The sequence below is a fragment of the Schistocerca gregaria genome, chromosome 5, assembly GCF_023897955.1.
Source record: "Schistocerca gregaria isolate iqSchGreg1 chromosome 5, iqSchGreg1.2, whole genome shotgun sequence".
In the NCBI taxonomy this organism is placed as follows: Eukaryota; Metazoa; Arthropoda; class Insecta; order Orthoptera; family Acrididae; genus Schistocerca; species Schistocerca gregaria.
The window spans coordinates 93,545,898-93,573,071 of record NC_064924.1 but is presented as its reverse complement, the minus strand read 5'-3'; the positions used below and the strand labels follow the sequence as shown (position 1 = coordinate 93,573,071).

The 27,174-nt window shown below is 40.6% G+C and overlaps 1 protein-coding gene across 1 annotated transcript in view; it reads right to left on the bottom strand.

Moving 5' to 3' along the window:
• Positions 1 to 464: 464 nt before the first annotated feature.
• The window catches only part of LOC126272863 (ATPase ASNA1 homolog), a 73,334-nt gene continuing 46,624 nt past the window's right edge, over positions 465 to 27,174 (bottom strand). The window contains exons 5-7 of the mRNA XM_049976082.1: positions 13,303 to 13,410; positions 10,908 to 11,108; positions 465 to 674 (exon numbers count right to left, since the gene is read on the bottom strand). Coding sequence (XP_049832039.1) covers positions 552 to 674; positions 10,908 to 11,108; positions 13,303 to 13,410 — 432 coding nt within the window. The 3' untranslated portion in view covers positions 465 to 551. The remainder of the gene's footprint in view (positions 675 to 10,907; positions 11,109 to 13,302; positions 13,411 to 27,174) is intronic.

Genomic DNA, 27,174 nt, shown 5'->3' with positions numbered 1-27,174 from the left:
AATGCGATGAAGTATGGCATAAATAATACTTGGACAAGGTATCCTACACTACAATCATGTAGATGTAGATATAACTCTGAATGGACACAGGGCAAGAGCACTATGCAAACAGAAATCAAAAGGAGTTGAGAAATTTGCAGAGTGAAACAATATTAAATAACATCATGTGATAGTAAAGAAAAATACAAATCAAAACATGTCAAAAAGTAGCAACGAATATAGAGCTTACAGAAATGTGCAGAAATGGAATGTATGTAAATTTAGCGCTTATTTAAATCAAAAAAGAATGTCAGACCTTGACAGAGGTAAGGGAGTAGGGACCAGAGGGTTTACACTGAACATATTTCTTCACCAAAAAGAAAGACAAACAGAAATAAAGTAATATTATTTGTAGAGGTCTACTAAGACTTTGTTACATCATGAGACAAGGCCTAAATAGCAAATTGTAATAAAATGTTCACCAGTTTAAACAGACACTGTCAAATTTATTTTGGTTAAAAATAAGTTTCATCACAATACAAACTTAATAATTCTTTATAACTATATCAAAATTATTTTGGACGATAAGGTTGTACAAGGTTCTCAGAAAATTCCTTTACTTGCTGCACCCCACGCACTTCATGGTCAAGAAGTGGAAGCTTAGTTACATGGAAGTCTTCATAAAGATCAGCTATCTGGAACAGAAAATAATCACTGTACCAATGATGGCTGCAATATTGTAATAGATAATTTATAGGAAGATGTGCTTTTGCACACATTATAGTACACTCATGAAGATCCTCTGTACCTTGTGTACACTGTAACTATGGGCTGGACACACATCATAGTCTTAGGGTAACATAACTGCCTTATAGGGGTTGGGGCTTCAAAGGCCACCTTCGACACTCAAGATTATTTTAAATATTCTATGAAATCGGGTATCCACTGAAGTGATACCATTAAATGACATACATAACTACATATCCATGTCGGTTTTGAGTAAACTAAAGAAAGGGCACAGAATTACAGTACTCTCAAAACATGATTCCTGATTGTATGGGTAATTTATATTATTATTATTATTATTATTATTACTATTATTATTGTTGTTGTTGTTGTAAAACTTTATAGATGGAATTCATAAATACTTTTTCTTACAAGAGTCATCTGTACAAAGTTCTACATTTGCACAACCAAATTCTGGGGCTTCCCAGTTTTGTAAAATCTGCAGTGCTGCATTCATCAAGTCTGTTGCATATACCGTGTTCTAGTGTTCTGAACAAAAATTTTATTGTGTGTATTGGATTTTTCTGATTGATCAATGATTCTCGCTAATCCTTTGGTGGGGATGTGTTTCATACTGGTTTCCTCCTTCTGCTCAGCTCTCAAGCTTCTTACAACAAACTAAACTGTTAGTAATTATCTTATACCTCAGGAGAATTTTCACAAATTTTTTGAAGTCTTTTTTTCACATTATAACTTGTGAGCAGGAGGGACAGTTAAGGAAGGGTAGTTGACAGCTGCGGTAGCTGGGAGAGATAACAGGTGCATGGGATAGGAATGCTACAAGGAAAAACAGAGTTGCATGGGACAGGAAAGCAACATGGCACCACCAGTGGTACGTTTGTGTAGCCCATGGTGACCATAATATGGAATCACACTGAAGACCCGTAAAAATCATGTTGTATTGGTGCGATTTGTTGTAATTCAATTAATAAAATAATTCAGCTAATGCAATATCAGAAATTAAAGCCTTCAGGGGATGGTAACATTCAAGACATGGTTGTATGTTACAGAAGTGCAGTGTAGTGTAATGAACAGAGATGCAGAGTTACGAAGTGGTGTGTCGCTGGGTTCACCTTGCTCAGGAGTGAGTTTCTTCAATTGGCTATCTACAAGAGAGCTTGCACTACTAGCAGATATATAATTTTTAGTCTTTTCTGTTTTAAGTCTTATAATTCACTTGTTCTATAGAGTCTGCTACTGAATATAAAAGTTATCAACTAAGAATGACCTTGAAGTTTTACTAAAAAGTGAGAATGACAAAATACTTTTTATCTTGTGGATGTTCCTGTTTGGTTTTAGCATCTGCATCTATGTGGATGTCAGCTACCTTGCTCCGTGTGAGGATGTCAAAGCTATCACAGCTAGTTTCAAGAACTTGTGGGCACTAGTCTTGTTTTCAAAGCATCACCTGCAGCTGTGAATTGCCACTTGAGTGCACTGCGGACACACACACTATGTTGACGCACATGTGCCATATGTCCAATCCGAGTTCCTTCTGAATATTTAGCAGCACAGTGGAGGTCATCGCATTTCAAATTCCACAGCCCCTGTGACAAAGCTTTTACAGTCATTCCATGTAAACTCTCATATTTTGGTAGATCCTAAGGTGACTATTTCAGAATTTACTCATACATTGAAGACCCAAATAAACTGGTACACCTGCTTAATATTGTGTAGGGTCTCCTGGAGCACACAGAAGTGCTGCAACAAACATGGCATGACTCAACTAATATCTGAAGTAGTGCCAGAGGGAATTGACACCATGAATCCTGCAGGGCTGTACATAAATCCATAAGAGTACAAGCGGGTGAAGATCTCTTTTGAACAGCATGTTGCAAAGCATCCCAGATGTGCTTAATAATGTTCATGTCTGGTGAGTTTGGTGGCCAGCAGAATTGCTTAAACTCAAAAGAGTGTTCCTAGAGCCACTCTGTAGCAACACCCTGGATGTGTAGGGTGTCACATTGTACTGCTGGACTTGCCCAAGTCTGTCAGAATGCACAACTGAAATGAATGGATGCAGATTATCAGACACGGGGCTTATGTACATATCACCTCTCAGAGTGGCATCTAGATTTATCAGGTGTCCTATATCACTAACTGCACATGCCCCACACCATTGCAGAGCCTCTACCAACTCGAACAGCCCCTTGCTGACATGCAGGGTCCATGGATTAATGAGGTTGTCTCCATACTTCTACACGTCCATCCGCTTGATACAATTTGAAATGAGACTCGTCCAACCAGGCAACCCGTTTCCATGATCAGCAGTCCAATGTCAAGGTTCAAGGCCCAAGATAGTTGTAAAGCTTTGTGCTGTGCAATCATCAAGGGTACACGAGTGGGCCTTCGGCTCCAAAAGTCCATATCGATAATGTTTTGTTGAATGGTTCATACGCTGACACTTGCTGATGGGCCAGCATTGAAATCTGCAGCAATTTGTGGAAGGGTTGCACTTCTGCCATGTTGAACGATTCTCTCCAGTCATCCCCGGTCCCATTCTAGCAGGATCTTTTTCTGGCCACAACAATGTCGGAGATTTGATGTTTTACTGGATTACTGATATTCACGGTACACTCGTGAAATGTTAGTACGGGAAAATCACCACATCATCACTACCTCAGATATGCTGTGTCCCATCGCTCTTGCACCAACGATTATGACAGCATTTTCAAACTCACTTGAATCTTGATAACCTGCCACTGTAGAAGCAGTGACCAATGTAACAACTGCACCTGGCAGTAGTTGTTTTATACAGGCAATTCCGACCGCAGCGCTGTATTCTGCCTGTTTACATATTTCTGTATTTTAATATGCATGCCTATACCAGTTTCGTTGGCACTTCAGTGTATTTGGTACATGGGTACATACACGTTTTAATAGAAAACGGCCAACTAGCACTGTCTTAACTCCAACCATTGACGATAAATTCAGGTTTGAAAGCTCAAGCATGTGAATTCTTTCATTATGAAGGCACCAATTTCCCTATTTTCCGAGACGTACTACTTGGTAATGAGTTGTCCTACAGACCTCATTTTTTTATGGAGTTACTCAGCTGATATAATGCTTAAAACATAGGTTAGACCATGATGGGAGCACTGTTGCTATGGAAGTTCATGAAAATGCTTTGTGGGAACACCTGCCATTCAGGCAGTATTTGGCTTTCAAATACAATAAAAACTGGTACAAAGCACACATTTCCCATGTATCACACAAATTCAAAGGTGTTCAGATTAACTGCATGTCTCCTGCTGAATCACAATTCTTTTCATGGCACAATAGGAAAGATGATGTTTGGATTCCCTTAGGTGTGTGTCCCATCATTACAAAGGCACAGTGCACAATTGTACAAACTTCACGATAAGTGCTATGAAAAAATTGTATCCCTCACCTTCAAGTGAACTCATTTCGTTTCTTGATCAAGATGCCAAGGAAAACGAAGTTGTATGAAAGGTGGAAGAGTTTTAAAAACACAATTTCCTTCTTTATGTTTGAATTTACTTGTGAAACAATTTTTTGGAGAATTTTTATGTCTATATATACTGGTATAATTATATGTAAAAAGTTATTGATGTGTGTCATTTCTGCTTGCATTTTGTGTTTTGATTTACTGGAGTTGTCTTTAATTCACAGTAACAGAGGAAGTGTAGATCACTACATTTCTGCACCCAGGCTTTTCAAGGAATGCACATTATTTTTATTCACCAATTCTCTGTAGTGGTGAATGTGGATGGTATGTAAAAGTGGCATTTTTATTTCACTCTTTGACAATGAATAAAGTGAGTTAGGATATTCTTCTCTGCACCTAAGATTGCCACAAGATATGTAAACATTTAAGGAAAAAATAAAGTAAAGATTCAACCATCTATGTAACCCACTGACAGGTTGGCATACGAGGGAGCCACATGGATGCCCGTGGTCATGTTGTGGATTTATTTGTACACTTGCCTCCAGGATTAGTTGTTATGTGTGAAGATGTACTCTGTTAGATGTATAAGGAATAAAGTGGTGTGGCTGTAGTCAGAGAAGATGCTGGGTGAGGTAGTGTTTGGCAGTGGCAATGCTATGGACACGAGGGTGGTTGTTGGCATCAACAGTGACAAGTAGGGATCCAGGTAGTCAGCCCTCAGCCACACTACCGCAACTCATGTCCCATTTCCTTTCTCCTTCCTCCCCTCTACCAGTACACCTGACAGAACCCTAAATCTTAGTCAAGCAACAAAACAGTTGTTGTCCCAGCACAGTATGTTCAGCTGGCACAATGTAGTTCTGTGTGTGTGTGTGTGTGTGTGTGTGTGTGTGTGTGTGTGTGTGTGTGTGTGTGCGCGAGCGCGCGCACGCACGTGCGCCTTTTCAAGTCAGGTACCTTATAGTGCATGGCTTTCTCTACCTCTGGAACTGTAAAACCACATGTAGAGTTTCCAGAATGAATTTTCACTTTGCATCAGAGTGTACACCAATTTCAAACACCTGAACAGATTAAAACTGTGTGCTGGACAGAAGACTTGAAATCTGAGACTATGACCTTTCATGAGCAAGTACTATACCGACTGAGCTGTCCAAGCATTTCTTACGAGGTGCATTCAAGTTCTAAGGCCTCCGATTTTTTTTCTAATTAACTACTCACCCGAAATCAATGAAACTGGCGTTACTTCTCGATGTAATCGTCCTGCAGAAGTACACATTTTTTGCAACGCTGACGCCATGATTCCATGGCAGCAGCGAAGGCTTCTTTAGGAGTCTGTTTTGACCACTGGAAAATCGATGAGGCAATAGCAGCACGGCTGGTGAATGTGCGGCCATGGAGAGTGTCTTTCATTGTTGGAAAAAGCCAAAAGTCACTAGGAGCCAGGTCAGGTGAGTAGGTAGCATGAGGAACCACTTCAAAGTTGTTATCACGAAGAAACTATTGCGTAACGTTAGCTCGATGTGCGGGTGCGTTGTCTTGATGAAACAGCACACGCGCAGCCCTTCCCAGACATTTTTGTTGCAGTGCAGGAAGTAATTTGTTCTTCAAAACATTTTCGTAGGATGCACCTGTTACCGTAGTGCCCTTTGGAATGCAATGGGTAAGGATTTGGCCCTCGCTGTCCCGGAACATGGACACCCATCATTTTTTCAGCACTGGCGGTTACCCGAAATTTTTTTGGTGGCGGTGAATCTGTGTGCTTCCATTGAGCTGACTGGCGCTTTGTTTCTGGATTGAAAAACGGCATCCACATCTCATCCATTGTCACAACCGACAAAAAGAAAGTCCCACTCATACTGTCGTTGCGCGTCAACATTGCTTGGCAACATGCCACACGGGCAGCCATGTGGTCATCCGTCAGCATTCGTGGCACCCACCTGGATGACACTTTTCGCATTTTCAGGTCGTCATGCAGGATTGTGTGCACAGAACCCACAGAAATGCCAACTCTGGAGGCGATCTGTTCAACAGTCATTCGGCGATCCCCCAAAACAATTCTCTCCACTTTCTCGATCATGTCGTCAGACCGGCTTGTGCGAGCCCGAGGTTGTTTCGGTTTGTTGTCACACGATGTTCTGCCTTAATTAAACTGTCGCACCCACGAACGCACTTTCGACACATCCATAACTCCATCACCACATGTCTCCTTCAGCTGTTGATGAATTTCAATTGGTTTCACACCATGCAAATTCAGAAAACGAATGATTGCACGCTGCTCAAGTGAGGAAAACGTCGCCATTTTAAGTATTTAAAACAGTTATCATTCTCGCCGCTGGCAGTAAAATTCCATCTGGCGTACGGTGCTGCCATCTCTGGAACGTATTGACAATGAATGTGGCCTCATTTTAAAACATTGCGCATGTTTCTCTCTCTTTCCAATCCGGAGAAAAAAATCGGAGCCCTTAGAACTTGAATGCATCTAGTATGACCTGCCTTCACAGCTGGATGTCTGCCAGTATTGCATCTATTATCTTCCAAACATTACCAAAGTTCTCCTACATACCTTGCAGGACTAGTACTGGAGGAAATGCTAATGCAGAGGCATGGCTTAGTCACAGCCTGCTGGATTGGTTCCAGAATGAATTTTCATTTTGCACTTCTGTGAAGTTTGGAAGGTAGAGGACGCGGTACTGACAGAAGTAAAGAAGTGAGTGTAGGTTGCATACACTAGTTCGTCGAGCACTTGTCTGTGAAATGCCATGGTTCCCAAGTTTGGGTCACAGTCCAGCACATAGTTTTAATCTGTTAGCAGTTAATGTGTGTGTCTCGTAAAACCCAATGTTATTTTTCTTTCCTGTGTAAGTTTTAGACAAAGAGTTGTTTCCAATGGTTGAATCTGTGTCATTTCTTCATATTTCTTCATATTTGTTTTATTTTCTGTTTTTTTTCTATTTTTATGTCAGATTGTCATAAGGGTCCAATATATCTCCATCTAAATACTTGGCAAACCACTGCAAAGTGCGTAGCAAATAGTACTTAGCATTGTGTAACATGTTAAGGTTTTAACCATCACATTCCTTGGGAAAAAGGCAGGGGATAGCTTGAGAAAAATTAAAAAGGAAGGCTATCTTATCCATGGGTGATATAGAACCACCTCTTATGAGGAGAAGAGTTTACAAAGATGAAGGGGGAGCTGTGTGTGTGTGTGTGAGAGAGAGAGAGAGTAAGTAGTGGTCAGATATGGTAAGCATTGTGCCAGCTTCAATCCAGAGAGAGAAAGATGAATTTTTGAGAAAAAGAAACAGTAATATCAAGAACCAAAGGATGAAAATAAAAATATGAGAAAGTGGCAGGGAGGACAACAAAGATGAAAATTTAACAGTAAAAAAAGGAAAATTAACCCTCCAGCCATGTGAAGTGCAGAGGTATGCGTTCAGCTCTAGTCTTTCCAGACAACTTTGCAGGCCCCACTTATCACACTGGACATAATTTTAGCACTGTTTGCATCTCAGAAGTTGAAATTTTCTATCAAACACTTTTCTGTTGCCCTGGAACATCAGAGGTCACTATTCTCCTGCTGAATATTTCATCTTTTGGTCTGCATCAGGAGTCACATTTTACATGATGTCCAGTTTCACTTGCATAGACCTTTTTGTGCCAGCAAGTTTGTAACCAAGTTCCCATGCTCATGTATGGATCCTTAATTCAAAATATACGACACTCGCAAAAAGTATCATTAAGTTTTTTTTGCTTTTACAATGTTGAGTGCAGTTTTCATATTCCCCATTATAAGTAACATGAATATCAAGCAACAATCAACTCTAAATTAAGTTTCTTGTTTCCTAGTTACTTTCCTTTAATTTTATCCTTACAACTACTCTAATTATTGAATAAAAATGCCTTGCAATTCTTTCGGTAAAAATTGGAAAATCACCTGCAGTTAAAGGGTTAGATGAAATACATGTATTCATATATGATTAAAAATGGCCACCATAAAGAAAAAGTAGAGGGGGTGTTGGAAGGCAAGTTTCCATCTGTAGAGTTCCGGAAAATTAATATGGAATCAGAGGATCCAAAGAGCCCATGTGGTGTAGCAGGCACTCAGGTCCCTCAGAGCACTGTAGTAACTGGGCACTGAATGTTTCCAAAGTTACCCAGTTTTGCAGTGGTCATTCCCATATAAAATGCTATGCAGTGGACACAAGTTAATTGATAAATATGCATGGTTTCGCAAGTTGGTCTGCCTTCAAATATGATGTACGACTTAATGGCAAGGACAGAGCACATTTGTTATGAGTGGACGCACTGTGCAGGTTTTATATTGGGGACCATTGCAGAGATAGGAACCTTGCAAACGGGGCAATGGTACGGGGAAAGTAATACTGTTTAACTAGGATACTACGGAGATTAGGAGAGTGAAGAAGATGACTGGATGGTGTGGGGAGGGTATCAGGGAGGAGGGCCAGATCTGAGAAAATGACAGCCTTGATGGATTAACACTGAAGCATTCAAAGCCAGTACTGAGTGACAAAGAGGAGGCTCCTGAGGTTTTTGTAACTCTTAGTTGTTTGTGAATAAGACCTGTGAAGGGGAGAAAAGTCAAGGACAGGCTGTTGGCATCAGTATAGGTGGTTTGCTGCAGTTGCAGTTGTCTAGGGTGTAGGGAAGTGACAGTTTGATGTGGAAGGGGTGACAACTGTCAGCGTGTAGGCGCTGTTGCTTGGTTGTGTGTGGACTGATGTTTAGATATGGGCTTCAGTGAGATGGAGATCAATGTCAAGAAAGGTAGTGAGAATTAAGTGTGGCAGTAATTCTCTATCTTCCTTTGTAAGCAAAAGTCTGCTGTGCTATCATCAGCTTATGTAGAGCTATGGCCTTATTTTGAAACTACCTATATGTAATCTATTAGTAATGTATTTATCATTCTGCACGAATGGAGGATGGACATGTAAAAAGAAAAATTGGGTTGGAATGGGAGGATTAATACAGGAAGAAGAAAGACGGTGTAGCCACATTATTGGTATGGTGCAGTTTGGCAGCACATTGGCAGACTGGAAAGCTCTGTGTTCAATTCTTTCGTCATATGAAGTTTTCTGGTAATTAATTTGACACACACACACACACACACACACACACACACACACACACACACACACACACCTCCATAAACAATACAACTTACACTGTTTTGTTAAATCAAGATTATCATTTTTACCTCTGAAAACTCCAACTGCATTTCTTGCTGTTCCAATGAAAACTTTATGATAATTAAGGTCCCAATGTAACCCCCAAAAGGATGATGTTAATTAAATTTGTTTTTAACTAATTCTGCTTTAAGGCAGCTCCTTTTAAGAAATAAATATGAAAGAGTCTATCAACACTCAGCTTCTGTGAAAGTCCTAAAACAGAGTTTGTGGCATATGCTAATGTTTTGAACACATTGTGCTAATAAAAATAGGTTTGCAAATGATAAATTACAGCTGGTTATTTTGGTCAATGGTCTAGCAAAAAAAGGTAGATAGTGTTTGTTGAAAATCAATATTACTGTGCTCCAAGTCATATAATCAAACAAATCAACTTTGTCATCAGGGTGAGGTCCTTATGCTAGATCCATTCGCACTTGGGGTTACAATACATACCTTTCTTATCAGGACTTTGATAACATGTTGAGCAAAAGCTTGAACTAATCAGGAAGCAGAAACTGTGGCTGATGATTTACATTCAAATATGATTAATTGCCCTACGAAAACATCAATATGATAACTAACATTGTGTTATTCAGTCAAGTGTTGAATTGAGTACTGCCAGTTACACCTAAAGAAAATTATGTCCTGAAAAAGGAGGAAACTTCCAGTTCAGCAGGAGCTGAATATTATTTACGACATCGAAGATAACTGACAATTTACTGACATCTTCAAGAAAGGTCTTTTCGAGCTAAATATGGAGTAGCCGTTTTTACACAGGTCAATTTCATTTCTGAAGAGAAATTAAATAATGACCCTAATACATTTGTCACTGGAATGCCGTGACACAACTAACTGCCCTGAACTGTTTTGTGAAGACTTGCTGTAATCCAGAATCACTCACTGTTGTTAAAGAAGCCACGTCACTGAAGTAGGAGCAGCAAGTGTACCACTTCAGAACTTCCATTTCTTTTAATGATGACACCCTCACTTCCACATCCCAGCTGTATGTGAGTAAGCTATGTTGAAAGAGCACTCTGCACTAGATGATAGCGACAATAATAACAATGATGAGGAAGAGGGCGAGGAGTCACTTGCACTAAGTTTCACTGCAGTTGGGCAAGGACTTGATACTGTTAGGAACTATTTTCCTCTTTCTGTGCAGATAATTCAGTCCTTACCATCATCAACGTGTTGAAGCGATATCTGTCACTGCGCTATGTTGGAAGAAAGAAACAAACAACTCTTCTAAATAAATAAAAAAAAGACTGTATTTATTGAAAGATAATGCTTTTGCTTATGTTCAGTTTTGTGAAGGACAAGTTATACTAATGTTAAGATAGATTTTTGTCTGTAGTACCTGAGTTTTATTATTAAAAATTTCTTATCTTGCTTAATGTTAAAATTCAGGTTGTGGGTCACCACTTCAGTGCTCTTGGGCTAAAGCCCACTTTACGGAAATTTGCAGTTTAAGGGAAAAGTTATGGGTTCTCCGATGTTAATTGAAAACAGGTTTTACTATATTAGAATAGCGAAGAATACATGCTCACCTGGTCCAAATATTTCTCCTGGACTTTGTGTCTTGCTGCGCACATGCGACATGGCACTTCTCCTGCAGAGGGAAACAGCAACTGGTTCACAATAATATTGTGTGTGTCAATTCCACACTTTGTGAGTTCCTGTACAAGTCGCTCTGTTTCATATAGTGACAGGAATTCTGCTATGCACACACAAACAAATGTTGTCTGTTCCTGGAAGAAAAAATTTAAAATACGAAAAAAACATTTTAAATCATTTCACATAAGACAACATGCACAGGCACACATGTGGTTGCTGCAAGCATGCCATACTAACACAGATGAAACATGGAAAGAAAGAAAATTTCAGCTACAAATAACAACATATTGAAATATAGTTGAATGGCCTTGTTAAGAAGGTGACAAGAAAATTAAAAATTGTAGATAAACAAGAAACTAAATAGCATCTCATTCACTCATTTATAAATTTCTGCAGCTTTCACTGTCATTCCCATCTTACATCTCACTTGTCCCTCCCTGTTTCACATTTTGAGGACTGAAACTCCATCAGCCAATTTTAACAGTTAAAACAATATAAAAATATCTTCAGACAACTGTTTTATGCTATTTGTATTCCCATGTTCTTATGTATGTCTGAAGCATAAATACTATATGTTTACAGAAGTATGGGATTGTGATAAGTGTGAATGGCACAATATATATAGTGATTCTTTTGAATGGAGCCTCTACCCAGACATTCTAGATACTCAGAAGCTGGTACATAACTTTCATCGTATATGTCCAACTGCATTCCTATGCTACTTATCAACATAGTTATTGAAAAACACAAAGCACATGAAGTAGATTTTTAAACATCACCCCAAAAAAAAAGCCTTAAGTCATGAAATCCTGATGTTATCCCTATGCAGAATCTATGTTCTTTACTGATGGGACAACCGACTGGTTTTAACAACTGATTATCCAGACAACTGTTTTTTTTTGTTCAATCTGTTTTTCAGATTGCCACATCAGATATGTGACTTTTTTGCACTCTCCAGCAGACTGACGATTTCAACATTTTGATCCAGGCATAAGTAAACACACAAGCACAAAAAACTGAACTGAAAGTTACTTGTTAATACTAAATACAAAACAAATATCTGAATAACAACAACAACAGTGAACTGAATGACAATGGACAGAAGTCAACAATAATTATTTAACAACATCAAAACAATATAATTTTTTTGTTCAGAATTTAATGTGCTTGGGTCAGCTGAGTCCAATTGCCACTTCCAACAGTTTTAACTATGAAACTGAAGTACCAATGAGTGAAAGTGAACAGCACTTCTTCACACACATTAAATACTAGAACTCCTACTTTTCAACAGGCTACGAAATGTAAAGAGGTTTGTGTGCCTGGATGTGATGCACGTGTACAGCCAGTGTCAAATTTTTGTACAATACATTTACCTTCCACACACCTAAATGGTGGGGTGAGCATTTAAGGGCTGGATTCAATTTTTTTTAATTTATTGAGGGTATCATACCTTTTCAGTAAAACGCAATTCAAACTCCCACTAAAATTTGGCACCGTTCCTTTTTTCTTCTCATGTACATAAGGGAACTTTTACACTAACTCTGTACTGCCAATAATATGTCAGCTTATTATTTTTGTGTTAATTGCATCCAAAACAACTTAATCCACAGCAAATCAATTTTAAATTACAAAAAATAATTAATCTATTCATTACACAATTAAATGAAGATGTATACTGCTTATTTTAACTTGGTTGTACCCTCAGATCTCTTCACATACCCCGAAGTAGTGTTACCTCCCGTGGCAATGCATACCCCAGTTGTATACCACTGCTTTAGTTCAACCAACTACAGACAGGCTTTATTCACAAGAATTAATGTGTAACTCAGTGAACTATATCACCAAAGAGTGGTTTGAGCTGAAAGAACGAAGACATGGTTATAAAAACACTGGTTTTAATTGGAAAAAAAAATTCAGTCAATATGCTGAATTACACTGGACTGTGTCAACCATTTTCACAGTTTGATTTCATTGGAAAGAAATGAATAATAATTCCAACAACACTTAAAACTACAACCGAATGAGTAGATTGTTTTCCAACAACTGACAGAATCAAATGTCTTCATTCAGCTATACTGAGAAGTACGATAACAAACAGACTGATACTGGCATACATGCAACACAACACAGTAACGTGAAAGATAATCTTACCACACGGTAAGGACTTCCTTTAGCACTTGTACTCAAAAATAACTTAAGTTACTTCATTCAACTATGAAGAAAGACTATTTACCATTTCGCAACTTTATTATAAATTATCAAAGTTTTCTAATTCCATTAATGTAAATTATGCTTAACGATACAAGCTAAAATGTGAGAGGTACTTACAGGATCTCTGAACTGCTCATTCACTTGACGGATGATTGCCAGCATTTCCTCCAGTTTCCCAGAAAACGAATCTGCATTGAAGTCAGACAAACCAAGGAGTGCACCAACCTATACGTATCATTAAGTGGCTATATATGTATACATATTCACAGTAACAGAATGTGCAATATAACTGATAAAGAAACTCAACATAGCATGACGACAAGCATGTGGGGGAAGCACAAAAGAAAGAAAACCAAAAGAATGTGATGTGTATAGGAAGCTCAATGAATCTTTAAAATTACATCTCTAATACTTTATATTGAATCTTTATTTAGTCATGTCTAAGTTACCATCCCCCAGTAATTTATACCGTGGAAACAACTATGTTTAATAATACAATTTTATCTGCAAAATATAGAAAACATCTGTTGAGTCCTAATTTTGAAAACAGTTTGGATTAAGTGTACATTCTTATTTCCTCTTTTCAAATACAATGATTGGCCAACAGATTTACACATTAGTCTACTCATGAATCTACAACTGAGTATGTAACTAGAATCAGAACAATTACAGTTGCAAGTCAATTTATCTCAGCTTTCGAACTACAGTCTTCAGCTTGATAGTTGCAAAATTTCTAGTTTAACCTTCAGCCAAGTGCTTTATCTTAATTACCTCACTATAAGACAACCTTCAATAAAAGATGATCCACTATTTGAAAATGGTTCTTGTGAATTTTGTTATTTGGACAAATATTAGCTAATGAAGATTACAAACTGTTTCACTGATATAAAGATCTTCCAAAAAACTAACATTACTTACTGTAAACTTACACCATTTATTGATTATCCACATTTTTGTACTGTAAGAAGAAATAAACAAAAAGAAATAGTTTACTTGTATTTTACCTTCACAACCTCTGTTTTGCTTACTTTCTAAGCCAGTAACTAGTGTTATTATACAAGGGACATTTCAAGAATTAGAGAGACAAACTGATGTATTAATGAAACATTTGGGAGAAGTTTCATACTTTCAAGACATTAGATTGGCAACAATGAGATGAGAAGAGACATGCTGACAGATAAAAATTGTTTTCTTTCTAACCTCAATATTGTATGTAGTAATGGAATGTTCACTTGAAGTTTCCACATTTGTTGAACAATGTTTAGTGATCTGTTTTTTTGCTTTCTGAAGATGAAAAGCCACCTAAAATCTTTTCTAGAACAATTCTACAGTATGCTAAAAGTAGTATGAACTGCAAACCTTTTCATAAGTGAATATTACAGAGTTTAAAGATGGTCAAATGTCAGTGACAGAGCAATATCCTGGCTGGACAATTGGTGTGTCAGCTCCTTTGCTTGACATCTGCATTGACAACAGTATTTATGAAGACCAACATATTACAGTTGAACATATAGCAAAAACAGCTGCAGCAAGTGTTATTAGAGTTTCTAATGATTTTAAGTATGTACAGATTGGTTGGTTGGTTGGTTTGTTTGTTTAGAGGCGGAAGAAGGGACCAAACTATGAGGTCATCAGTTCCTTGTTCCTAATAAAACAATGCTACAAATGTGAGAATAAAACAGACGAAACATATAAAACAAAACGAAAAGAAAGGAAAAGCCACAAGAATGAAGGGAAGGCAACGAACACTCAAAGGAACAAAAGAGGACAAGAAAACAACAGAGAGACACTAGAAACAGAAGAGAATAAAACATGAAAGCAGATTACAGTGGCTGGTCAACCACGAGAATAAAAAGGGAAAGCCAGCCACTCTGCAATACATTAAAACCTCCACCCTAAGAGCACTAGGGTGGAGGGCACAGAGGGACAAAGGACATGCACTAAAACCTACATAGAAGTATAAAACCCACTCTCACGGATAAAACGTAAAACTAAAGCTGCTGTGGAAGCATTGTCACCCAACACCGAAGCAGGGTGCTGGGAAAGTTAAAAGTCTGCTGCAGAGCGGTTAAAAGTGGGCAGTCCATCAAGAGGTGGATGACTGTCATTTGGGAGCCACAGCGACACTGAGGTGGAGCCTCGGGACGGAGTAGGTAACCATACATCAGCCACATATGGCCAATGCAGAGCTAGCAGAGGACAACTGATTCCCTGCGAGAGGCCTGCATGGAAGACTTCCACACATTCATAGTCTCCTAAATGACACTCAGTTTGTTGTGCGTGCTGTTATGCCATTCCGTCTCCCAAAACTGGAAAACCCTGTAGTGTAAGACAGAACGCAGGTCAACTTCGGAGATCCCCATCTCTGGAAGCGATTTCTGCATCTCCTATTTGGCCAGCCTTTCGGCAAGTTCGTTGCCAGGGATTCCGACGTGTCCTGGCATCCACACAAACACTAAGGAACAGCGGAACTGTTCCAGGGCATAGATGGACTCCTAAATGGATGCTGCCAGAGGGTCGCGAGGGTAGTACTGATCGATAGCTTGTAGTCTGCTCAATGAGTCAGTACACAGGAGAAATGACTCACCAGGGCATGAGCAGATATACTCAAGAGCACAAGATATGGCCGCCAGTTCTGCAGTAAAAACACTGTAGCCAACTGGCAAGGAGTGTGGCTCAATATGTCCTCCATGAACATATGTGAAGCCTACGTGACCATCAGCCATTGAGCCATCAGTGTAAACCACTTCAGAGCCCCGGAACATGTCAAGAATCGAGAGGAAGTGACAGCAGAGAGCGACGGGGTTAAGGGAGTCTTTAGGACCATCCAAAAGGTCCAGACGAAGCTGTGGCCGAGGCGTACACCACGGAGGTATATGTGAAAGGACCACAAGTAGAGTTGGTAAAGGGAAGGACTCCAGTTCGGAGAGAAGAGACCGCACGTGAACCGCAATCGTTAGCCCCGATCTGGGCCGCCGATGCGAGAGATGGACTGCCGCGAGTGGGAAAAGGAGATGGTAATTCGGACGCTCACGGGAACTATGAATGTGTGCTGCATAACTGGCGAGCAGTTGCGCATGTCTGATCTGCAGAGGAGGGACACCAGCCTTCACCAGTATGCTGGTCACTGGACTCTGTTCTACAAGTTCATGTCACTAATTGAACCCCATAGTGGTGCACAGGGTCGAGTGAATGCAATGCTGAAGGCGCTGCTGAACCATAAACCACATTCCCATAGTCAATTCGGGGTTGGACAAGGGCTCTGTAGAACTGCAGCAGTGTAGAACAATCTGCAGCCCAATTGGTGTTGCTCAGGCACCGGACAGCATTGAGGTGCTGCCAGCACTTCTGCTTAAGCTGACGAAGATGAAGGAGCCAAGTCAATCAAGTATTGAAAACCAGTCCTAGGAATTGATATGTCTCCATTACAGAGAGTGGATCGTCATTAAGGTAAAGTGCAGGTTCTGGATGAATGGTACGACGCCGACAGAAGTACACGAAACATGACTTCGCGGCTGAAAACTGGAAACCATGGGCTATAGCCCGTGACGGCACCTTGTGGATGGCTCCCTGTAGGTGCCACTCAGCAACAACAGTACTGGAGTAGCAGTACGAAATGCAGAAGTTGTCTGCATATAGACAATGTGAGAAGGAGGGCCTGAAGCTGCTGCTAGACCGTTAATGGCCACTAAAAATAGACACACTCAAACAGCCCTGCAGGACTCCATTCTCCTGGATATGGATGGAACTATGGGAGTCACCAACTTGGACATGGAAAGTATGGAGCGACAGGAAGTTTTCGATAAAAATCAGGAGTGGTCCCCAGAGACCCCACTCACATAATGTGGCAAGGATATGATGTCGCCAAGTTGTGTTTTAAGCTTTACGTAAGTCAAAAAAGACGGCAATCAGGTGTTGGCGTCTGGAAAAGGCTGTGCGGATGGCAGACTCGATGGTCACAAGATTATCAGTGGTAGAGCGAACCTGGTGGAAGCCGCCCTGACATGGAGCCAGCAAGCCACATGACTCCAGGACCCATCCCATCTGCCGACATACAATAAGTTCCAGCAGCTTACAAAGAACGTTGGTGAGGCTGATGGGCCGATAGCTATCCACAAGCGCTTTTTACCAGGTTTGAGCACCGGCATGATGGTGTTCTCCCACCATGGCAATGGAAAGACACCATCGCACCAGATCCGGTTGAAGATGACGAGAAGATGTCACTTTTAGTCAGATGATAGATGTTTAATTATCTGGTTGTGGATGCAATTAGGCCCAGGAGCTGTGTCGGAGCAGTGTGCAAGGACACTGAGGAGCTCCCACTCTGTAAATGGGGTGTTATAGGATTTGCTGCAGCATGTAGTGAATGAGAGGACGTTCCCTTCCAGCTGCTGCTTGAGTGTGCGAAAGGCTGGGGGTAATTCTCTGATGCTGAGGCTCAAGCAAAGTGCTCGGCAATCGCGTTCACATCGGTACATAACTCGCCATTTATGGTAACACCGGGGACAGCTGCTGGGGCCTGGTACCCGAAAAGATGTTTGATCTTTGCCCAGACTTGGAAGGTGATGTGTGACACCCAATGGTGGAGATGTATCTCTCCCAACACTCCTCCTTCCATTGTTTGATACGGTAGCAAACATGGGTACGAAGCCGTTTAAAGGCTACGAGGTGCTCCAGGGAAGGGTGCCGCTTATGTCGCTGTAGAGGTCGCGAGCACTCCTTAATTGCTTCAGCGACTTCTGGTGACCACCAAGGGACTGCCTTACGTCTCAGGCACCCTAATGAGCTAGGGATCACGTTTTCTGCCGCTAGTCAACTGCTCAACCATCATCAATGTTACTGTGTGGGGGAGATTCAGCGGTGACAGCAGAGGTGAAAGTTCCCCAGTCCGCCTTGTTCAAAGCCCATCTGGCCAGGTGTCCGTGCGCCACCTGATGCTGGGGCAGTGACAGGAAGATGGGGAAGTGGCCACTACCACACAGGTCATGTGCTCTCCAGTGGATAGATGGGAGAAGTCCTAGGCTGAAAATTGATAAATCAATGGCCAAGTAACTACCATGAGCCACACTGCAATGTGTGGCAGCCCCAGTATTTAGGAGGCAGAGGTCGAATTGCAAAAGTAAAGTTTCGACACCTCTTGCTCAGCCAGTAAGCATGGTACCACCCCACAAGGGTTTACGGGCATTAAAATCTCCCAGAAGTAGGAAAGGTTGAGGGAGTTGATCAATCAGTGCAGCTAATACATTCAGGGGTAATGCACCATCTGGAGGAAGATATACATTGCAGACAGTTATTTCCTGTGTCATCCTAATTCTGACAGCCACAGCTTCAAGAGAGGTTTGAAGGGGAACATGTTCATTACAGACCGAGTTTAGGACATAAATGCAAACTCCACCTGACACTCGATTATAGGCGCTACAGTTCCTGTAATATCCCTTATAGCCATGGAGGGCAGGGGCCACATTGCTGGGAACCAGGTTCCCTGCAAGGCATTGCAGATAGCAGGTCTAAAGCTTAACAGTTGCCATAGCTCAACCAGGCGGTGGAAAAAACCGCCGCAGTTCCACTGGAGGATGACATCTTTGACATCGTGTGACTGGGAAGGCATGGAACATTCAATCATTCAATGAGACAGTTTACACCTCAGAGTCACCTGCTGCCACCGATTTATTGCCTGAGCAGTCGATATCAATTATGTCTGAGGGTCTGGCGAGATCTAGGTCCTCAGCAGATGCCAAAATCTCCACCCCATCCTCAGACACAGAGCTTGTATGTAGTGGTGGTGTGGGTGCCACCACAATTTCCTTGGTCTTAGTGCCGCCCCCCCCCCCCCTCTCGCCGCTCCTTGTGTTTCCCTGGCTTGGAGGACTTCACTGACTCAGTCTCTGGGACTGAGGATGAGCGTGAAACCCTATGACCAGCTGCTTTTGGGCTCTTCAGCCACTGGCGGTTGTTTTTCCCACTAGAAGAAACCTGGGAAGGGAGTGACCCAAGGGACCCATACCTAGCAAGAGAAGCCAAAGAAGACTTACGCTTCTCTGGTTTCTAAGTGGGGACAGACGTCCCCAATAGTTGGGGGGGGGGGGGGGGGGGGGGGAGAGAGGGTGTTGCTCCCAAAGTAGGTGGTGCAGGATCAACAGGGAGGGAAATGCCCCCACCATCAAGAGGGAGGTGTAGCCTTCCGGCTCTGAGAGGTGACCTGGGTTGGCAGAGCTGATGGTGCCAGAACTATTGTAGCGGCGGCATAAGACAATTTCATACGCACTGGAAGCAGGTGTTCAAATTCTCTCTTAGCCTCAGTATAGGTCAGTCTGTCTAGGGTCTTGTACTCCACGACTTTCCTTTCTTTCTGGAGAATCCTGCAGTCAGGCGAGCAAGGCAAATGGTGCTCTCCGCAGTTGACACAGATGGGAGGCGGGGCACATGGAGTATTGGGATGTGATGGAAGTCTGCAATCTCGGCATGTGACACTGGAAGTACAGCAGGAAGACATATGGCAGAACTTCCGGCACTTAAAGCACTGCATCAGGGGAGGGATATAGGGCTCTACATCACATCAGTAGACCATCACCTTGACCTTCTCGGGCAATATATCACCCTTGAAGGCCAAGATGAAGGCACCGGTGGCAACCTGATTATTCTTCGGGCCCCGATGGACACGCCGAACGAAATGTACACCTCGCCGCTCTAAATTGGCATGCAGTTCATCGTTGGACTGCAAAAGAAGGTCTCTGTGAAATGATACCCTGGACCATATTTAAGCTCTTATGGGGCGTGTGATTACAGAAACATCCCCCAGCTCGTCACAAGCGAGTAATTGCCCTGACTGGGCAGAGGATGCTCTTTTGATCAAGACTGACCCAGATCTCATTTTGGACAAGCTCTCCACCTCCCCAAACTTGTCCTCTAAATGCTCAACAAAAAACTGAGGCTTCATTGTCATGAAAGATTCCCCATCAACTCTCGAACATACGAGGTACCGGGGTGAATAAGATCCGCTGCCAACCTTAGCCTGACGTTCCTCCCGTGGTGTCGCCAGGGAGAGAAACGATTTGGGCTTGCACTTCTGTGCGTTGAATTGAGCTCGTGATCGCTTAGAGACTGCTGGTTTCACCATCAGCAAGAGATGATGGACTATGTTCCATCGCGTGTCTTCCACCCTGATCCCACACTCTCCAAACAGGGGCCCTCCCATGGATGTCACCCAGCCACAGCAAAGGCCACCTGGCACGATGGTCATTGCCAGGAGTCCCAATGCTCCAGGGGGATGGGCATCCACCCTTTGGTGTATGTGGGGAGTTAACGGCACGCATCAGCAGAGTGGTCAGGGGGCTACAACCAACTGGGTACATGGCAGCCCCACCACAACGGATTGGCTACCGTGCTGGATATCAGGTGCAAAGAAGTCCATGGTCATCGTCGATGCAGAAATCGACACTGCATAGTGCATCGTGGAAAAGGCACCCAGGAAGGTGTCCTCGCCCAAGAGATGGAGAATGGGCAGGACTGCAATGCGATGACAAGAAAGTTGGCTAAAGATCTCAATGCACGATGGACACGAAGCACATTTTAAGGCACCCTTCCCCAATTGGCTCGCTCTTTGGGAAAATTTTGAAGAATGGAGGTCAAACCCTACAGGGGACCATCACATAAAGGCCGAAACGTGGAAACTCCCTTTAGTTGCTTCATACGACAGGCTGCTGAATATGAACCTTGAAAGGCCTGTTCACAACAGCATCCATTACTTGAAGTTGTGTGGTCATTGTACCAGTAATGGGTATTTGATCATTTTCTGGAAATTGTCTTAAATGGTTAATTATGTAATTTTATGGCCATAATATACTTTTTCCCTCTTTTAAAGGAATGGAAATGAAATTCAAATGATTTGAAATGCCACAAAAATGCTCCTTTTAAGTCATGTGATGCACATGACGTCACTGGCTAACTCACTGCTCCTACTGTCATGAAGCTAATTGTGTTGCTTTGGAATTTACATTACAGCAAACCAGTTTGCAAATAGCGTGTGGTACCACTCTGTACAAATACAGGTACAAAAACTCCTGAAAAATTGTTTTTAAATGTGCCAAAGAATGAGAAGATGCGTACAATGTGGTTGCATAGCACCAGCAAAATGCCACCACGTTGATGCAAAAATTCTTGCACTCTGAAGGTGACATCAATTTACCTCCGAGAAATGTTTTCCCACTATTAAATGGAAGGATAGAGTCATTCGACAAAATTAAACTGTTAATAAAAATTGTCATTATACCCACTATCTAGCACATCACTCGGTAGCTCAGTCGGTAAAGTGGTAGTCCACCAAAATTTATAAGGTGATTATCTATAAATCGTTGACTCAAATACAACCAAAAGAATGTTTTAACTTATTTGTAAAATGACTCAACAGTCCTTTTACATCAAAACCAAATCACTATTACAAAACTTCACCACACCAATCAGACACTTATTTTGTTTTCCTTGCTGTTTGCATATGCTTACATTTTCATTTGCTGTTCACACACGTCATGTCCAAAAATATATTTTTCTGTTGATGTTACCACAAACTTTTTACCTTATTAGAAACAATGTTTTTTATCTTTGTATAACCAGCTAGAGTCCTTACTGTTTAAACTTTTGAAGTTTCATAATCTTAAATAAAGATGAAGTAAGTCTGCTTCCGACACAAACATTAGTTTACATCACAGCCTTATGTTTGTGCTACCCACATGTTGTGAACGCTTTACGTATCTCCCCAAACAAAACCTCATTGTCCTACACCTCGTTGTTCTGTGCTGTTGGCATGTGTTGATATCTTCACTACAAGCAATGCTTTCCAAAAAGATGTATTGTTTGCATGCAAAGTAAATGCATTTATCCTCAGTTATCCATTTCTCAGAGACAAAGATTAATGTGTAGCTATATATAATACATCCCACCATCTAAACAGTGGCTGCAGTGAATTCTTGCTAACAGTATTTTCATATTTCGTGCAACACTTCTAAAAAAATATATGATCCTTCCAGTATTTGAACCAGTTTTCTCTTTAACCGTAGTCAGATACACTATCCATTGCACCACAGAGCTGGACTTCTCCAGAGTTTGCTGTATAAGGAAATCAGCACTAATATTTGCTAAGGATAATTTTACTGTGCTCTCAGTCATTTCATGCCTGCTAGTCTACAATTAGATACTAGATATGGACGCATTTGTAAAAGTTCTGCAGCTCTTAGTTTTGAGAGTTAAACGACGTTGCAGGAAGCAGGGAAAAGAATGTTCGTCCTTGCACAGATCACCGCTGTAAATGGGTGGAACATAAACGTAGCAACTTTTGGAAGGTTTCTACTATGAGCATTCACAAAATTCCTTTCTACTGTTACTTAAAAATTGTAATTGCATATTCCATCACTAAATAGCTAAACTATTTGCAGAAACGTATGCAAGAATCTAGTAACTTTGGTTAACATTCCTATAAGACACATATAGCTTCATCTTGCTTCTCATCTGTGACATCACCAGAGCTTCAGCCAATAACGGAGCCTTTTTTATTGTGTGAGCAAATCTTTATACTTAATGATTTTTAAGCATTAATCACATGAACAACATACTTTGCAGGAGTATAGGCCGTAAATGCTATTTGATTATAACAATCACTCAGGATAATAATAATAATCCGAACCATATTTTTAACATAGGAAAACAGCCTATTATTACTGACACTGTGTTATCTTTAGATATCAGAACCTTAGCTTCCCTGGGAAGGTGTTACCTGAAAGAATCCAGCATCACCATTCCCCTCCTGTTAATCAAGTAGACTAGTGTTCTGCTCCAAACAACCATCAACCAATTTGAGGTTTCTTTTTTGATATGGTCCCCTGTGAATAACCACATAGTGGGGCAGCTGATGATGATGATCATCATCATCATCATCATCATCATCATCATCATCATCATCATCATCATCATCATCAACCAGAGCACTCATCATTACTGATCTGTCCTTTTCATTGCCAGAACATCTTGTAACAACAATATATCATTCTACATCATGCCAAAATAAACAAGTGTCTGCTTATTGTTCCCTTAGGCTGATTCCATAATGTTGAAGTGCCAGTAGTTCTTCATTCTGTGAAGTGGGAACTCACTGAGCTCTATTTGGTCTTTACTGTAATGAATCCCCACTCACTTTATCATTCTCATACAGCAGCCTATACTAATTTTGAATTCCATGCTGCCTACTGTTGCAATCTTCCTGTCTCCACCACTTTCAGTCTGGAAATTTGAAGTAATCCCGAAGCCTTCACGGTGTTTCTCACGTGCGTGAAACTAACTACTGCTTCAATTATGAATCTTTTCCTGGTTCAGTCTCCTGAAAGTTAGGAATTTACAACTGGTGTTCTTTAAGTTATTGTTCACCTAAGAACTTTCACTTCTTTCACAGTAAATTTTCTTCTTGTTTGTACTGTGATTAACTTAAAACTGGCATTATATTGGAAAACTTAACAATAAAAATTATAAACTGTCTCTTTAATAGCATACTTAATTTGTTAATGTACATTTCAAAGCACAGCTTTACCATCATGGTTTCAGTTAGTTAGGAGAGGGCCTGCACTGTGATGTCAACACATCAGAATGCATATCTGTAAATTTTGCTGATATCTGTGCAATGACACTGCAGTGAAAAAGCTTCCACAAGTTGTTAGAATTAGTATATAAACATACACAATTTTCAATAATAACACTGATTACGTTTTACTTCAAAACGTACATTGGCAAATTAAATATGTATTGAAAATACAATATGCAGACTTTATTATTAATTTTTCCCTTCATTTTGCCATGCCAGACTTGCCAAGAATAGTCATGACGGCTACCACGACGAAAATAGCATTATATTGTCTGTATAAACTAATTATGAAACTTGAACACTTGGATCCATGTACCCCAACAAAGACTCAGTTCTCATATGCAGTCATTATTGATCACTTCAATTTACTGCTATTACAGCTTTGACAATGAAAGCACAGTGAATACTATTGTTACTTTACTCTCACAAAATTTGCATGTTAACTTGAAAGTGATGGAAAATGCAATTAAATTCAGAATAAAAACAACAACATGTTGATCTCCTGGCTCCCTGGTGTTGGAGCAGCAGAAAATATGAACAAATTGTGCTAGATTCAGCTTTTGTTGCTAACCTTGGAAATATACCCTGAAGCAGTACAAGCCAAAGTGACATTGTTGTACCCTGTGTTTTGTTTCTTGTGTCACACTTAGACAAAAACAGTAAAAAGTTCAAAGTATCAATTGACATATTTTATGCCTAGTCAACTGTCTGTAGCAATGTATACTATTGTTGAATACTATGTCACACCATTTTTCCATTCTATTTCTTCAACAATGCCAAGCTTTGACCCCCCTCCTGGGGTGGTCTTGAGATGACCACAGGTCAGTGTCATATTCCATTACATAAAGGCATTCTTCCATGCTTTCTCTGAAGAAGAGGAATTAAGGGGTAAACATTTCTCGCGCTCTTATCGGTAGACCATAGCTACTGGCTAGATACTAATAGCAAGCAATCCAAAGAGAAAACAGAAAGAAAGATTGTGTTTAGTACTGCTTGCTTCTGGGATGGGTGGTAGATCAAATTGGTGTCTAAATACCTATTTGTGCTACGACACACCCAGCATGCCCTGTTCTCAAAGTACTGTTAGATCTGTAAATCATACATCTAAAGATTTAACATTTACAGAAGAGAAGTATGGGAACACTGAAGTGACCAAGAGTGAGTATGAGAGCAAGAGAGATTATGGTTACATCTTGTTAATGTCAAATATTTCAGCAATCAAGACAGTAAATAACACGCTGTTAGGAATACAAACAATTCCCAGGAGGCCAATTTGGCAGCACAATAATAATTTTTCTTTTTTTTCTGACATTTTGAAAACATCCCTCCAACCCCATCTTGTACTGCCTTCTATCAATACCTTTCTAAAACTAACAGGCCACCCATAACACCCCACCCTTCTTTAGAAAAAAAGTGGGAGAATATCCATTTACATGTGAATGTGTAACCAGCTTTCAACATTGTTCAGTCTCCGGTAAACATCAGAACACACCTTAGAAGACTCCAGTAGAAGGTTTTGAAAGAGTCCATTGTTGAAGCACTAAAAGAGGAAAATGATGGACCTAATCATCCAGAAGATATTACTTTCACATAGCTTTCTCCTTTTATATTTTTTCGTCCTGTACATGTGACGCTTTTCTGAAAGTGGTGATATTTGTATTCCATTTCAAACTGTACATCCAACTTCAGGGCATGTTGCAGAAACTGCTAACCTGGTGCACTTTTCTGTTCAACAAAGTTATCGCATGAGATGAATAGGGGAGGAAAAAAATAATTAATAAATAAAAAGTTCTCAAGGTATCAATCGACATTTTTTATGCCTAGTCTGATTCATGAATGAAGGCAGTTTATCCCGGTCAAGGCACGACGGAGTTTGCATTGTTGCTGGTTCTAAACAACAAGTGCAGTATGCACATGCATGTGCTTTGCACCTGAAGAAGCAAGTACCTTACAAATAATGTCTCTCGCTTGCGTATGTAGAATTTGTTGCTTGCCACCACCACCAAAGACAACTCACAATGAATCGAATAAAACCTCACTAAATAACTAACTACAATGATGTTTAATGTTTGCATTGGTTATGACAGAGTACTCAGAATCCTACTGAATGTTCACTGTCTGTCAGAGAATGCATAACGCATGTGCGCAGAACAAGCTTAAACTGACCCATGATCATTCGTGACTGCATCTGTAGGATCCTACAGTACTCTTACCTTGCAGTAGAAAAAAACCAGTGCATGAAGAAAGTACAACAGCACTAAAATTTGTTTGGGCTTTAAAACTCAAAAGATCTGGTTTCCAGTAAGAATGAGAAAATGGAACTGCAATAGCCTGAAATCATTCTTTGATAGTTCTACTTTTTTTCCTCACATTACTTCATTGCCTTCAGACAAAATTAAGCAGCAGTGAGTGAACGTTATAATGAGTACTTAAAATGTAATTCACATCATTATGTAAATTACATTAAGACATAATGCCTGTTGGCTTCTGTCTTTGTTTCTTCTCTTGAAATTTGTTTAGTGAATTTTCTGATGTTCCACCAGCATGAATGGCTGGCATTGTTAAAATTTCACCCTCCATTGCTCATGTTGGACTGGCAACAAGCTTACGACCACAGATCATAAGTACCTATTACGTCAACATCTGAGGGGTTTTCCCTCGTCATTACTGCCGTGTTATCCCCTTGTACTTGCAATGGTCGTTCACTGCAGTACAGGAACCCATGCTCCATTTAGCTTGAGGCATTCCTCTTTTTTGTTTAAGCTTTCATCATTTTTGTGGATTTCTATGGCTTCCCTGAACGAGCAGGCACGGCAGCTCTTCTCCACCATGAGCAGTTCCATCCTGGTGAGTTTCATTATACTGTCAAGTCTCACACAGCACGTGCTTCACCATAGCTGATTTCTCAACATGTCGCAACCCACAGTACCATTTATGTTCTGTGATCCTGGTTTAAATGGATTTGTGGATTCGTCTTTCCCACATACACTTTTCCAAATGTACAGAGTATGCAGTATAATCCTGACATTGCAATTGGGCCCTAATCCCTTTTTTTCTTTTGTTCATCAGACACACTCTTTCATATTTGGCTTGTATATAGTCTACACACCTTTTTTGAGCAATATGAAGTCAGAAAATGTCAAACACTGGCCGAAGAACCCAAGACAGAAGCCAATAGGCAATATGTCAATAAGTGGTCACAAAAGCCACAACGATTTTGTAAATTAAACTATGTTCAACATTTGCTGCTGCTCATTTAAAATCTTGCCCATAATGGAGAAACTGACAGTAATGTGAGGCAGATTTTCTTCCACAGCTTTGGAATGAAAGGTTCTTCACTGGGGAGGGAAGCACAAAAAAATACC